At 36.0% G+C, this 15117-nt stretch overlaps 1 protein-coding gene across 2 annotated transcripts in view; it reads right to left on the minus strand.

Annotated features, from left to right (window-relative positions):
* The window catches only part of ZNF292 (zinc finger protein 292), an 87726-nt gene that overhangs the window by 39042 nt on the left and 33567 nt on the right, over positions 1-15117 (minus strand). The window contains exons 3-5 of one of the 2 annotated variants that reach the window (XM_082633558.1): positions 3779-3933; positions 3506-3584; positions 1087-1222 (exon numbers count right to left, since the gene is read on the minus strand). In XM_082633558.1, coding sequence (XP_082489684.1) covers positions 1087-1222; positions 3506-3584; positions 3779-3933 — 370 coding nt within the window. Of the gene's footprint in view, positions 1-1086; positions 1223-3505; positions 3585-3778; positions 3934-15117 lie in introns of those variants that run through there. The other variant, XM_082633559.1, reaches the window with a different exon arrangement.

Genomic DNA, 15117 nt, shown 5'->3' on the forward strand with positions numbered 1-15117 from the left:
AACTAATATGCCAAATGCAAAACAACCTCTAAGATTCTCAACTTTTAAATGTTGTTGTTGTTGCTCTTATTTTAAATAATGAGGGTCTGAGAACAATGTAGCTAATCTGTGGATATACACAAAGGAAGGGAGGTAATAAAAATAAGCTTTTGGTGAAAACTAAGAAACAGATAACACTGCTAAAACTATCCAGAAATGGGAAGAAATGTTAAGAGGGGAGTCAGGTAGGAACAACCAGCTTGAAGAGAAGTTTTGAGATTAGCTGAGAAGCCTTTTGGTAAATATCAAAGTACCAGAAGAGTTAACAATGAACGTACACTCCTTTCTCAGAGCCTTCAGAAAGTGCTATCGCTAGCAAAATACCTAGAGTTTGCCATCAATCAACAAGAAAACATCAACAAACAATGGAAGAAGCTTATTTACTTCTCTAAATACCTTGGGAAAACTTGGGGTGAAATCTGGGCACTTTCCTAAATAATCTCAAGAAAAGTACCAAAGACAATAATTGTGATCTTCTTCGTAGCACATACAATTTTTGAATTCTGAACATTAAGTGTTACACATATTAGTGATTTAGCCATCTAATTCTGATAGGCTACCTGCCAGTTTGAGTTTGACTGGGATCTTTGTTGCCTAAGCTCATACAATAATAACAAAGCAGGATAAAGTAAGTCTGAGAAAAAAGCTGTTTGAGAAAGAGTACTAATCTCAGAAGATTTGAGAGTTCCCGCATTAATTTCTTATTCTGAGGAAAATCATTTCACTACCCTGTTTCTGCTTCTCCATCTGTCAAATAAGTTAGTTATCAAATATAAGCTAGATTGCCACCTGTCAGGATGTTACAGAGGGAATTCCTCTGATAAAATAATGTTGAGAAAAAGCTGTTACTCTAAGATTATATAATCCTATAAACACATCTTCCCCCAATAAAAAAAAGGTGAAGGGCCTCAAGCACCTCATATAAAATTTAATTAAATGGTTCTTCTTGGAATATCTTGAGATGAATTATATCAAAACAATTTTAAGTACTTATTTCTAGTCTAATGATTCTTTTTTTTTTCTCTCTCTGCTCTCTAGAAAATTTACCTTTATCCTTATCCAATGGTTCCTGGGAAAGAATAGTGCACAGTACCGGGTTTTTCCACACCCCAGTCTCTTGAGCTAGAGTAGCTAAAAAATGCAATTCACAGCTGCCATTCTCCATCAGCTTTTCATGAGCTACCTATAAATATTAAATAAACATCCAAAGAATTACAACAGATTTTCAAAAGCAAGCTTATCAGGCTTTAAATATAATACTAAACTTTTGAAAAATAAGACTTTTATCTTAAAATTTTCATGTCACATTACAACGTGCTGAATCCTTTACTTCTGATTTTTAAAGATGAATCTCAAGGATAAGAATTATATTAATTATAAATTTTAAATAAATAAAATGTATTTCTAGAAATAAGTTCATATTATTTTCTCCCCAAAATCTAAACCGAGAGCAAAGTTATTTTTCAAGGAAGCTATTAGAGTATCCATAGCATGAAAGACCTTACACGTTTTTATATCCTGCGTTAGTAAAAAATTTTCCAAAAAACCTTCTATTATTAACAAATGACAAATCTGCATCAAGGCCTAAGTGACAACTTGTATACACATATTTCAATAAAAGGGACTTATGAAAAGAAAACAACTAAATGTATGATTTTTCATTTATTCATGACATAGCCTTACAATATCCTATTAAAGCTGACACTGAACCTTGCTTACTTGTTGTTTCCAAGTGTTCATGCAATTAGCATATTCTTCAGGTCACAAAAGACCAATAGTTTTAACTCAATTCAGAAAATGTTTATTGAGAATTTCTATGGGCAAAGTACCAAGGAAGAGAGCAACTAGTCCCTGCGTTTATGGGGCTTATCCTCTAGTGGGGTAAAGAGATGCTTAAAAACAGTTAAAACACAGGCAAAATAAAACAAATGCTGTTAAGCAGGTATAAAATAAGCCCGAGGAAGCTCTGAAATGAAAGCAAAGTGTCATGGAAACTCTTAAAGCTGCACGCTGTGTTTGTATAAAAAGTCTATTCCTCAAAACCATAAAAATCTCACTGAACAAGTTCAAGTGCTTTAAGAAATTTTCTTTGAGCAACTGCTGAGAGCTCCATACTGGAATTTAAAGAGTTATTTCCTCCTCATTAAACCATATGAAAAAGTATCAAGTAGTGCTATTGTTTCAAAAAAGAAAGTTGAAAAGGTTTACCTTATGTTGACAAACAAAATTAATATGAGGAATTCAGTATTATATTTGTATATAAACTATTTATATAATTAATTCTGTGGTAGAGTGTATCTGAGTGCCAAACAATGAAAAAAAGTTCTGAGATAATCATTTACCTAAAAATAACCACTTGCTGGGAAAAAAAACCTAAGACAAAAGTTACTGATATGCTGAAGTACAAATTGCATGATCAAAAAGTTAGCTGCAATGTGACAAACACGACAAGACACTTTCAACAGTTATTAAGTATCTACCTACTATGTGTAAAACTCTATGTTGAATCCTTTGGAATAAAGATATGAATCCTATCGTCAAGAATTTTGCACTTGATGTAATTTTAATATTTAATATTAAAATAGGAAAGTTGATTTCTCTGCCTAACTATAGTTTATTTCACATGCTTCTAAAATTTGAGACTAATCCTCTTTTAATATCTCTTCTATGGAAAAACATAAGGCCAAAAGATATTTTAAGAACTCTGGCTAGAGGAATAGAGAGACAACTATACTTTTTGAGACTAGTTGGCAGGAACATTCTTTTTAACTAACCAATTAATCAAACTTTACTTGAAGCTATAAAATATCCAGCACAATCTAGTGCTTAACAAAATTTAACATTCTTGAAATACTGCAAAACAACTAAGTGCTAAACTATGTAGTACTTTTATAAGTAGAATAACAGCCCTAAGTAACAGAGATAAAGCATGTGTTTTCAGATATAGGAGAAAAAGTATGGACTATGGAGTAAAGAATCTTGGTTCAAATAACTACTCTGATATTAGCTATACAAGTTTGGGCAGATAAATATTTTAGAGTTGAGCCTCAGTTTCCTCACCTTTAAAATGGGAAAAATATACCTACCCCCACAAAGTTTTCATAAGGATTAAATGAGATATGTTAAATTCTTATAAAGCATATTGCAATTTTCAACAATTAGTTAAACTGTTTCTAAATACAAATGAGGGCATTTTCTTTTGTGTTCCCTTACTGCTCTGGCAAAGTTCTAATTATCTGATCTTAAAGAACAGTGCAATATTCAACCAATCTACTTAAATGTATATATTCATTTAGCAAACATCTACTGAGCACTGACTATATGCAAGACATTAATGTTAATAAAAGTAGCAATTAATGTTTGTCATTACTTAAATCATTTAAAGTTTAACCAAATAATTTATTAAGAATAAAGAAAATCGCCATAAAATATACCTATATTAAATCTAATAGGTAAATATTCTCACCTGCACCAGTGTCTGAAATTGTTCCCACTGTTTATCAGATAACTCAACAGGCAGACACAGTAAAAGGTCAACACAGCTTCTAAAAAACAAAAAGTTGGTAAGGATACAAATAATTACTAAAATTCAAAGTAAAATAAGATGAATAATTCTAATATCATCAGTAGACTGTCCATACCTAATCTATTTAAAATTAAACTATCATAAGATGTGAGATACAGAGTTAAAAACAAAAAAGCTAAATCTAATTTTTTATTTACTCAAAGGTCTACTCACAATGCCAAGCGTTCCAGAACCAACGTTACATTTTCACATTCAGAGGTAAGATAAGGTCGGGCTTTAACATAACTTTGGATAGCCACTGTGTATACCTCCAATAAAGGTAAAGGATCTTCTGAAGTTTTCCATTTCTCTGCATATTCAAGGAGTGTCTGTTTGGAAGGAATAATAAAAAGTATTCAAAGTAAATAAATATACATATTGATTAATCAACGGTTCTTCTTTCCTCCCTAAGAAATTTTGAGAAATAACTTTTATTTATAAAAACAAAAAGTTTACACTGATTAAAATATTAAAAGTAATAAAGCCGTAATCTTATTTCCAGCAGCTCTTTGTAGGAGACAAGATTAGTGTTAATTCATCCAACAATAGCATTTTTTCATAAAGTTTGGTTTTAAATAGTGAAAGCATTATCTCCTCACTTTCCAAGTCAAAATCCACACTTTTGCCCACAAATTTCTAAGATTTAAAAGTTATTTTAAAAAGAAGACACCTGGGCAAGTAATACTTGACCAGGCATGCAGTGAAGAATTTCAAATATTTATGTGTTCTATTTTTCATGCAAGGAACATAAAATTCAACACCTAACAATAAATTAACCACATACTGTCAGAAAAGACATGTAATTTTTTCAGTTAATAAAAAATAACAGTACATAGTATATTACTGGTTTTTATGATGAGCTTTATCACTAAAAATATCTAAAGATGTTCAACACACATAAAATCACTATTAAAGATATTAAAGAATGATTATAAGGTCAAGAAATTTTTGTAATAAAGTGCTTGGTTTTTGTTTTTTAAATTTTATTTATTTTATTTATTTTCATTTTTGGCTGCGTTGGGTCTTCATTGCTGCGCGCGGGCTTTCTCTAGTTGCGGCGAGCGGGGGCTACTCTCTGTTGCTGTGCGCGGGCTTCCCACTGTGGTGGCTTCTCTTGTTGCCGAGCACGGGCTCTAGGTGTGCGGGCTTCAGGAGTTTTGGCTCACACGCTCAGTAGTTGTGGTTCGCGGGCTCTAGAGTACAAGCTCAGTAGTTGTGGTGCACAGGCATAGCTGCTCCGCGACATGTGGGATCTTCCCAGACCAAGCCTGGAACCCGTGACCCCTGCATCGGCAGGTGGACTCTCAACCACTGCACCACCCGGGAAGCCCAAGTGCTTGTTTTTTACAATAAAAAACTCTTCACCAGGAAAAACAAAATGCTGTTTATCCTACAGAATGAAGAGATGGAAGAAACTGGCAACAGTAAACAGACACCTATGCGTTCTACAACTACTAACATTGTGAGTTACTAAAAACTATCTAAAAGGTTCTACTATTATGCTAAACGAAGTAGAACTCTAATTAAATGTTTTTAGAATATAGAAAACTGCCACAATTAGTCTTTCTCACTCTTCAAGGTTTAAGACTCAACAACATGTGGCAAATTCAGGTGTTATTTCCTAGAAAAGAGGTATCCTGAAGGAAAACTCCATAAGGCCTTGCTTGTATTCTCTCGCATACAGAAGCAGCTTTCTACAAATGTGCAGGTAGGAATGTAGGAAGGGAGGAAGGGAGGAAGGTAGGAAGGAAGGAATTATATTCTACTATCAGACACTCAAAAGAAAACACTTATTACCTTCTCCTCTCTACAACCCTCTAACTACTAGAAGTAGTAAGTGATCAAAGAGAATATGGAAGAAAAGGAGGATAGAAAAGGTAATCTGGTAAATTAAAGAGCAACATAATAACAGCTTACTTTCTGAGTAGTCACATATTCATAAACCCTGACTCTCTCCGAGTTGGACAGAAGTGCAGGTTACTTGAAGGCCCAGTACTTGCAACTGGCGTCTGAAGTAAGGGCCGTCTTGTGGGACTGAGCCCAATTTACCCTGTGGAGTCTGAGCTTACTGAACTGTGGGGACACCTGTTTGGTGCTGGAGAGTTTGAGAAGAGGTCCTGGAAAAAACACCACGTGTTTGGTGTCAGCAGTGCAAATATCTCTCAACAGGACTTAGGAAAAGCGAAACAAAACCTACCAACTGAAGGGAAAAATCTGCATTCTGGAATTGTTTTGTGATTATCCCTCTACTTCTAGGAATAAAACTGGTGATATGATGGAGGATGACCTCACTCACATCTTCAAGGTTTTTGGAATTAACACCAACTATGCATACAATTCTTACTTTAGCTAGCACCTGTCTTTCTACATAAAGTCATTAAATATTATCTTCCTTTTTCTGGAAAAAGAAGTTTCGGCGTCTAGGGAATTTCATGCCTGGCCAATGTACCCAATCTCACATGAGTTCAATTGAAAGCTTAGGTTTCCCCTATTAGTTCTCTTGCAGTAATGAATCAATTTCCCATAATAGTTTTAGTTTTTCCTGAAAAAAAAATACCGTACTGATTTCCAAAAAGCTTTTGAAATTATAAGCTTCTTCCTTTCTTGTCTCCCAACACCCCAAAAAAAAACCCTAAAAAAAAATCACATATATCTACATGTATGTACACATATCTACATTTTACCCAAGGTCTACATTTCTTGATATGTCTAGCTCTGCAAAGGGTACTTATACATTACTTCTCTCCTTTATATACTTGAGTTCTACTGTCCTCAGGTGAAAAAGTTTTTCTTGTTTTTTTGTTTTTTCTACTAAATTTATTTATTTATTTAATTTTGGCTGTATTGGGTCTTCGTTGCTGCACACAGGCTTTCTCTAGTTATGGTGAGCAGGGGCTACTCTTCGTTGTGGTGTGTGGGCTTCTCATTGCAGTGGCTTCTCTTCTTGTGGAGCATGGGCTCTAGGCAGGCGGGCTTCAGTAGTTGTGATGTGAGGGCTCAGTAGTTGTGGCTCACGGGCTCTAGAGTACAGGCTCAGTAGTTGTGGTGCACGGGCTTAGTTGCTCCGCGGCATGTGGGATCTTCCCGGACCAGGGCTCGGACCCGTATCCCCTGCATTGGCAGGTGGATTCCTAACCACTGCGCCACCAGGGAAGTCCAAAAAAGTTTTTAAACTTATCTTTAATTATAATCAAAGATGAGCTCTTTTGGGTATAACAGAGTCTGAACTGATGAGAAAAATAACTGACAAGCCACAGAATGTGAGAACCATAAAGCAACTTAAAAATGATATACTTTCACCTCATTTTATAGATGAGGAAAGAGGAAGAGAAAGCAGATTCTGGTGAAAAGCAGACCTTTTAGGTGGCTTTTTAACAGTCTGGGTGGTTTTTTAACAGTCTGGGAATAATGTAACTAGGGAAAGGCTAGAAGAAAAGGATCACAGCAGATTTTAAGATATGGTAGGAAAAAGAAAACTAATGGCATGCTCATACTGATTACATATAGGAGAATAAGTTTAAAAGTTGGGTTAAATATCTATTTTTATAAAGGTATGAGTTGATATTCATAACCAGTAAGTGTATTGATAGTAGAGCTTCCCTTGTTTCTCAAGACACTAAGATTAGTAGAACCATTGTGAAACTGGAAGCATTCCCAACATGACTAGTTAATAAATTATGCTTTCTTCAACTAAAAAAGTTACTTATTTATATCTACTACCTTAATCTATACAAAGGCTTTCAGGCAGGAATTCCAGAACAATCAGACTCATATTTTTTACACAGAATCAGAACAGACCTTCAAGATCACTTAATTCTGTTTTACGAAGTCCAGTGACCTGCAATTCGAACAGTAACTGAATTGGCAATCAGCAAAGCCAGGCAACCTCCTCACTCTCTGTGAAACATTCTGTCCACTACAAACACTGTTTGTGGTAATGTTACAACTATAAATCTGTAGATTACTTCATTACTTCAATTATTCCTCATAACTCTATGAGGTTATGTACTATTTATCTAGTTTGCCAGCCATAGTAGAATTAGATAACTTGACCTCTTTATTGGTTAAGCTTATATTATTTCATAAGCTTATGAAAGTAAGAAAATCCAACTCAAAGCAGCAGAAACAATAAGAAGGTTTCCCACATAATAAGAGATTAAAAGGAAGAGCAAGTTCTGGGATTGGTTAGTTTAGCGGCTCAACAATGTCTTCAAGGACCACCTCTGCCTTCACTCTGCTGTCCTCAGGTGGTGCCCCACCCAGTCCCTAGGTCTCAGCAATAACCAGAAGAAAAGATGAGACCACCACTTCATGTGCATCTTTTCAAGCAACAAAGAAACCCTTCACTCTGACGTCCTCATGTGGTGCCCCACCCAGTCCCTAGGTCTCAGCAATACCAGAAGAAAAGATGAGACCACCACTTCATGTGCATCTTTTCAAGCAACAAAGAAACCCTTCACTCTGCCGTCCTCAGGTGGTGCCCCACTCAGTCCCTAGGTCTCAGCAATAACCAGAAAAAAAGATGAGACCACCACTTCATGTGCATCTTTTCAAGCAACAAAGAAACCCTTCCCAGAAACCATAAACCCAATTTCTATCAGTATATTTCTCCTCAGGTCCCAACGGCCAGAATTTCATCAGACACCTACGGTCAAAAATCACACAGCCATAAAGGAACTCCATGGGTGCCCACTCTCCAAGGTTTCCCCGAAGCACAAAGCCATGCTGAAGAAGGAAAATGTGTGAATAAAATCAGGGTTCTATTAGGAAGGTGGGGGAGGGGCCTAAGCCTCACACTTTGGTTGCCTCTCCAACGGTTTTTACTCCCACATGTGTTCAAGAATGAGCAAATGAACATGTGTGTGTGTGGTGTTTTTATATTTAAATACACATACACAAATGAACAAAAATAAAAGTCGTTGTGATCTGGTTTGGAGAGGGATATGCGAGGGGATGGTATAGAGGACTGATAGGAAAAGAAACCTGTAAGTCCTACGAGGCACCAGATTGCTTCCATTAATGAGTAAACTGTAAACTAAGTACAGTAAGAGAAGTTAAAACTGTGTTCTATAAAGAATGATTAATGGAACTAAGGACAGGATGCTTAATCTGGACAATAAATAACATTTACTGAATATTTACTCTATGCTAGGCACTGTTCTGCAAGCTTTACAATACCTATTAGCAATTAGATAAATTACAGTCATGTGCTTATATTAAAATGGACAAAGGCATAAAATAGTTAAAGTAACAAATAAGCCCCAAGAGCACAGAACTAGAGGCCAAGAGGAGATTCAAACCTTAATAGTCTGACTTCAGAGCCTGAGTTCTTAAATACTATGCTCTCCATTTCTAGAGAAATAAAACTTTGATTCACAGCCAAATTAACAAATCTGAAGACTTGTGACATAAAACAAGAGTTAGTCTGACTCTATGTGCTCTCACAGGACAAACCAGCACCACTAAGTTAAAGTTTTAAGGAGCTAAATTTCTGCTTCTTATGAGACTGACCATGAAACAATTACAGTTAACCAAAAATTGAACAGGTTGGCCTCCATCACTGAAGGGACTCAAGCAGGAGCAAAATGGCTCTGAGTTCAGAATGCAGTAAAGCAGTCATATTTGGGAGACACATTCCATCACACCAGAAGAGACTACACTAGTGGGGCTCAGAGAGGTTTTGATTGGTGGGCATATTGTTTAAAAATTATTTTAATTAGTTTCTAACACTTAAAAATCATAAGTTTACATAGAACTTGGATTTCTGACTTTTTTTTTTTTTTTTTTTTAATTTGGAAACCTTGGGTCCATATTCCGGCACTGAAATAACTGGCGGGAGCTGATGCACGGGCTCTCTGCTTGCTGGAAGCCTTACCTAGCTGCCTCCCTCTTTAAGGGACCTATTGACCTATTGTCTTCCTGCAAGTTATTTGTCGTCACCACCTTTCCTATAGTGTGTATTACGATCAGAGAAAGAAATACAAGCAAAAGAAAAGTTAAAGGATCATATTCCAGCAGGATCTCTAAAACAGTGTTTCTCAACCTCTTTTTCATTTTCATCCGCTCCTAAGGAAACTTCTGACTTTTTTCCCTGTCCCCCACCCCCAATGAAATTGTAATACCACAGATGTACTGTCTGTTTATGGAGTCACAAGCTATTGTAATATCCAAGATTCTTTTTGCTCCTTAAGAACCAATTTTCACCCCCTTGGGAACAAAAATGCACATTTAATACTCTGGCTGTTAAGTTGATTTCTCATTATCTACATCAGCAGAGACTAGGACATATATACTCTAGGGAGGAAGACAGTATAGATTAACTTCCAGAAGCTTCCTTTAGTTCCTCTAAGGATTATTAGGAGAGAAAACGAAAGAAGAATAAAAGGGAAATAAAACCACAGGGGTGTTAAATTTAATAAGCAAGAGGATTAAACTACATTATTGTCCTACATAAAGGTAAGACTAGAGTGTTGGATATGTTTATACTGTTACACTCATGGTCCAATTCCAATTTATAGCTATGATTCTCTAGAGTGGAAGTTCTCAAAAGTTTTGATCTCATGACCCTTTCTTAAAAATTACTGAGAATCCCAAAGCGTTTGTTTATGGGGATTATAACTACTGATTTTCACCATGTGAGAATTAGAAATGAAAACTGAGATGTTTAATTATACACTTATAAATGGATTTAAAACAACAACAAACCCATCACATGTTACTATAAATGGGGTATTTTTAATGAAAAAAATTGTTTTCAAAAAAATTAGCAAGAAGAGTGGCGTTTCTTACATTTTTCAAATCTCTTCAATGTTCGGCTTAATACAAAAGAGCAGGATCCTCATATCCCCGCATTTAATCTGCTGCAATATCACAGATCATGTAACCTCCAGAAAAACTCCACTGTACAGGAATGAAAGAAGGCAAATAACAGTTTTGACTTCTTTGTACCCACTGAGCCTTTGGTGAGTGATACTCTTTGATAATTTCAAAGTTACTAAAATTTATTTTAAGGTTTTGCGTGAAAATGGTGGATTGGACACATACATTTTGCACCTTGTTCTCTCCAAACCTCACTGAAGCAACAGTAATTTTTTTTTTTTAACTGGCATAAACCCACAAGGACTAAGAAAATAGGAACAGAGGAAAGAGAAACAAAATTTTAAACACTGGAAAGCATATGGAAGATTGGCACTCTATGAAAAATGACTCCAAAGTAGGCTTTAGGTAAAGACCTAATTCTGAAGAATCATGGAAGGGCTCAAGAACTGGGAGCAGGTGCCTCTGGAAATGGGGGCAAAGGTGAGACTGAGAATGAGAGGATTGGCTGAAAGTCAATTTAAGCAGTTGGCCTCTCTGATTTCCGCATCCCTCTCCACAGCTAGGTGACCAAAGCTAGGCACTACTCCTCTCTATCCCCAGCAGTTTATTCTGGAGAGAAGTATAGAAAAAAAGGTGTCTGCACAGAGATAAGGGGAGCATTAAGTCAACTTTACATACTGACTACAGAGACAGCTCCCTTCTCATGGCCTTTTCCCTCCAAAATTGCCAGAACCTCCTTAGCTGAGTCCTTCTCAGGAAATTCAAGAGAAAAGACCCAAAGATTCTGACACCAGGCCTTCCCCCATGAAAAGAAAACAGCTAGGTCCCCCTATAGTGAAGACCACAACAAATCCCACTCATGGGCTTGGAGCTCTCAATCAGTTTTTCAGTGGTATACCTTTAAATATGGACAGCCAAGGACCACTCAGGAGGTTGAAACAAATTAGTTAAAAAAAAAAAAAAAAAAAGAAAGAAAGATGAAACTTGAAGCAAGCAGAGACTATACATGGAGAAGACAAAATTCCAAGAAACTATCATTAATATTCTAGGGTGTGTTTGTGTGTGAGAGTCTATTAGACCTATGAATAAAAACACCATATCATAAAGGAATATTTATTTTAAAAAGATTCAAATTAAAAATGTAATAGCAGAAATGAAAACCTCAATTAAAGAGCTGGAAGATAAACTGAGGAAATTTCCCCAGAAAGTAGAGTAAAAGGGAAGGAAAGAAAAGATAAGAAACTTTGGAGAATAGTGCTAGAGGTCTCATAATCAACAAGAGGAATTCCAGGAAGTTAGAGAAATGGAGGGGAACAAATCAAAGAACTAATTCAAGTTAATTTCCTAGAATCTAAGGACACGAATTTTAGAACTGAAAGACCCACTAAGTGCCCAACTCAATTACTCAAACTAGACCTATACCAAGGTACTATTTCATAAAATTTCAGAGCTCAAGGACAAAGAAAGGACCAAAACAAGCTTGGGGGTGACCAGGGAGCAGACTTCTCAACAGCAACACTGGAGCCAAAGGAAAATGAAGCACTGCATTAAAAACTGAGGGGTGATTATTTCCATCCAATTATCATAAGTATTAAGACAGAAAAGTCATTTTCAGACATGCAAGTTCTCAAAAATTTCAACTTCTAGGCATATTTTTTCAGGATGCTACTAAAGAGGGAATTTCACCAAAATGAGGGAATAAACCAGGGAAGGAGTGAAAACGATATCTAGGAAAAAGGGAATCGAACACAAGAGACAGGAAATGAAGAAAAATCCCAAGAAGACAGCTGTGCAATGGGCCTGCAAAATAACTACAGCATATCAGATAGCTCTAGGACAAATTTATTCAAAATGAAATTGACAAGACTACCTAATGTGCCTGAATAAGCTTAGAGAGTTATACAACTGAGGGAGAGTTTGGATCGAATTAGTGATATATACATAGAATATTCAGCTAAGGAAATAAGATAATTTAAGTACATTAACCTGCCCTCAACAATTAGAGAATGCACATTCTTTAAAAACACAAAACATTTACAAAAACTGACTATAAACTAGGTCACATAGTCACAAAAAATAACAAAGAATTAATATCATACATTTCACATTCTTTGAACATGATGCAGTAAAGTCAGAAATTATTAACAAAATACCCTTACAAAGAAAAGTACAAATTTGACAATTTTAAGCATTTTTAAAAATTTTTATTTTATATTGGAATATAGTTATTAACAATGTTGTGTTAGTTTCAGGTGTACAGCAAAGTGATTCAGTTATACATATACATGTGCCTATTCTTTTTCAAATTCTTTTCCCATTTAGGTTATTACAGAACATTGAGCAGAGTTCCCTGTGCCACACGGTAGGTCCTTGTTGGTTATCTATTTTAAATATAGTAGTGTGGGACTTCCCTGGTGGCACAGTGGTTAAGAATCCACCTGCCAACACAGGGGACACGGGTTTGATCCCTGGTCCGGCAAGATCCCACATGCCGCAGAGCAACTAAGCCCATGCGCCACAACTACTGAGCCCACGTGCCACAACTACTGAAGCCCGTGTGCCTAGAGCCCGTGCTCCGCAACAAAGACAAGCCACCGCAATGACAAGCCCACGCACCAAAACGAAGAGTAGTCCCCACTTGCTGCAACTAGAGAAAGCACGCATGCAGCAATGAAGACGCAATGCAGCCAAAAGTAAATACATACATACATACATACATACATACAATAGTGTGTACGTGTCAATCCCAAACTCCCAATCTATCTCTCTCCCCGCTTAAGTCTATTTCTAAATCATGGGTGGAAGAAATCATAATAGAAATCGGAGAATACTTAGACTTGAAGTATAGCAAAAGCACATCAAAATTTGTAGGATGCAGCTAGAACAAGCTTAAGAGGGAAATTTATAGATGCAAATGTTTATACTGTAAGTTATGCTACAGCTTTAAAAAAAACATGCAAATATGTTCCAACACAGTATGAGCAAAACATTAATTTCCCATTTGCCTATGTGTGATTTTTTTGGTGAGAAACATTAGGTGAAAGCAGAAAACTATACCCAGCTGAACTAAGCTTGCAGGAAAACACAAAACGCACACACCTCAAAAACATGTATCACCTACATCAGTTCACCAGGCGTGTGATGAGCCACACCCATCCACACATGGTTTTACAACTTTCTGTCCAATTTCAGAGAACTCTCCTTCCACCACCTCACAATAACTCACAAACTGCATTCCTTCTGACACCCACTCCTACAAACAAAGTACAGGTCTTTTCCAAGGTAAAGCACCACATTTATTTTAATAGTTATGTACATCTTAACCACTAAAGGGGTATAAAATTGTACTACAGTTTTTATAAGGTTCTGTGTGTGACACTGATGAAGTTTTCAAGTGTTGTGCCTCTAACCCCATTTTCCCCATAAGCCTTGTGATTTTTGTTGTGCAATTTTGCATAGCAAGGTTTTTTTGCTAGGGATACTTATGCTGTGATAAAGCAAAACTGGCTGCATTAAAAAAAGACAAAATGAAAAAGTCACAGAGAATATTACTGGGACAAATAGAGAAATCTGAACATATATTGTAATTAGATAATAGTATTGTGCCAATGTTAAAATTTCCTGAGTGTGATGATTGTATTTTTGGACCTAAGAGATAAATACAAGTCCAGTTTTTGGACTTAAAGCAATGCCATGATGCCTAGCTCTAAAGGATTCAGGGAGAAAAAGAGAATTAAAGCATGAGACAAAGAAAATATAGCAAAATGTTAACACCGGTGAATCTTGTAAAAGGTACATGAGTATTCAGTGTACTATTCTTGTACTTTTTCTATAATAAAAAGTTTGGAAGAGCAAAATATTGGGGATGGCAAGTGTGGTAGACTGAATTCCTCACTCCTCCTTGTATCCACGCCGTTTTTCACATGACTTTGGAATACTTCTCATAGTGGTGGAGAATATTTTCCTACCCCATGTGCCTTGTTTTGACCAAAAGAATGTGTCAGAAGTGATGGTAGGTGATCTATGAGTTTAAGAATCTTGCTCCTTCGTATGCTTCTACCATCAAAAGGAGAAGGTATGTCCAGAATAGCCTGCTGTTCCCAGGAAGATGAGAAGATGCCATCCCTGTTGCTCTAGCTGAGGCCACCCTATACCAGGCAACATCCAGCCAATCTTAAACCTGTATGACTCCAACCAAGACCAGCAGATTGCCTAGCCAACCATACCCTGACTTCAGATGAATGAGTAATACATACTTATTATTAGATGTCACTAGGGTTTTGTGGTTGTTACACACAATTTTGTGAAAACAGCTAAGTAGCTAACTTAAGTTAGACAAAGAGAATAAATTCAAAGAAAGTTTAAAAATTTTAAAGTAGTAAAAACAAGAGCAGATATATTTATATATGAAATAGAAAATGAAGATACAACAGAGAGGATCAACAAAACCAAACACTCGTCATTTGAAAGACAAAAAAGAAAAAAAACCTTTGGCAAAAATAATCAAAAAAAAGAGGAGGCACAAATAAATAGAATTAGGAATGAGAAAGGGACCAAAACTACAGAAGCAATACAGATTTTTTAAAAATCTTAAGATAATACACTGAATAACCTTATTCCTTGTTTGAAATAGCTTTAAAATCTTTAAAATCTTTTTTAAACTATTTACTTGTTTTTTAATGAAACAGCTTAAA

The sequence above is a fragment of the Mesoplodon mirus genome, assembly GCF_964341445.2.
Source record: "Mesoplodon mirus genome assembly, chromosome: 10".
Lineage (NCBI taxonomy): Eukaryota > Metazoa > Chordata > Mammalia > Artiodactyla > Ziphiidae > Mesoplodon > Mesoplodon mirus.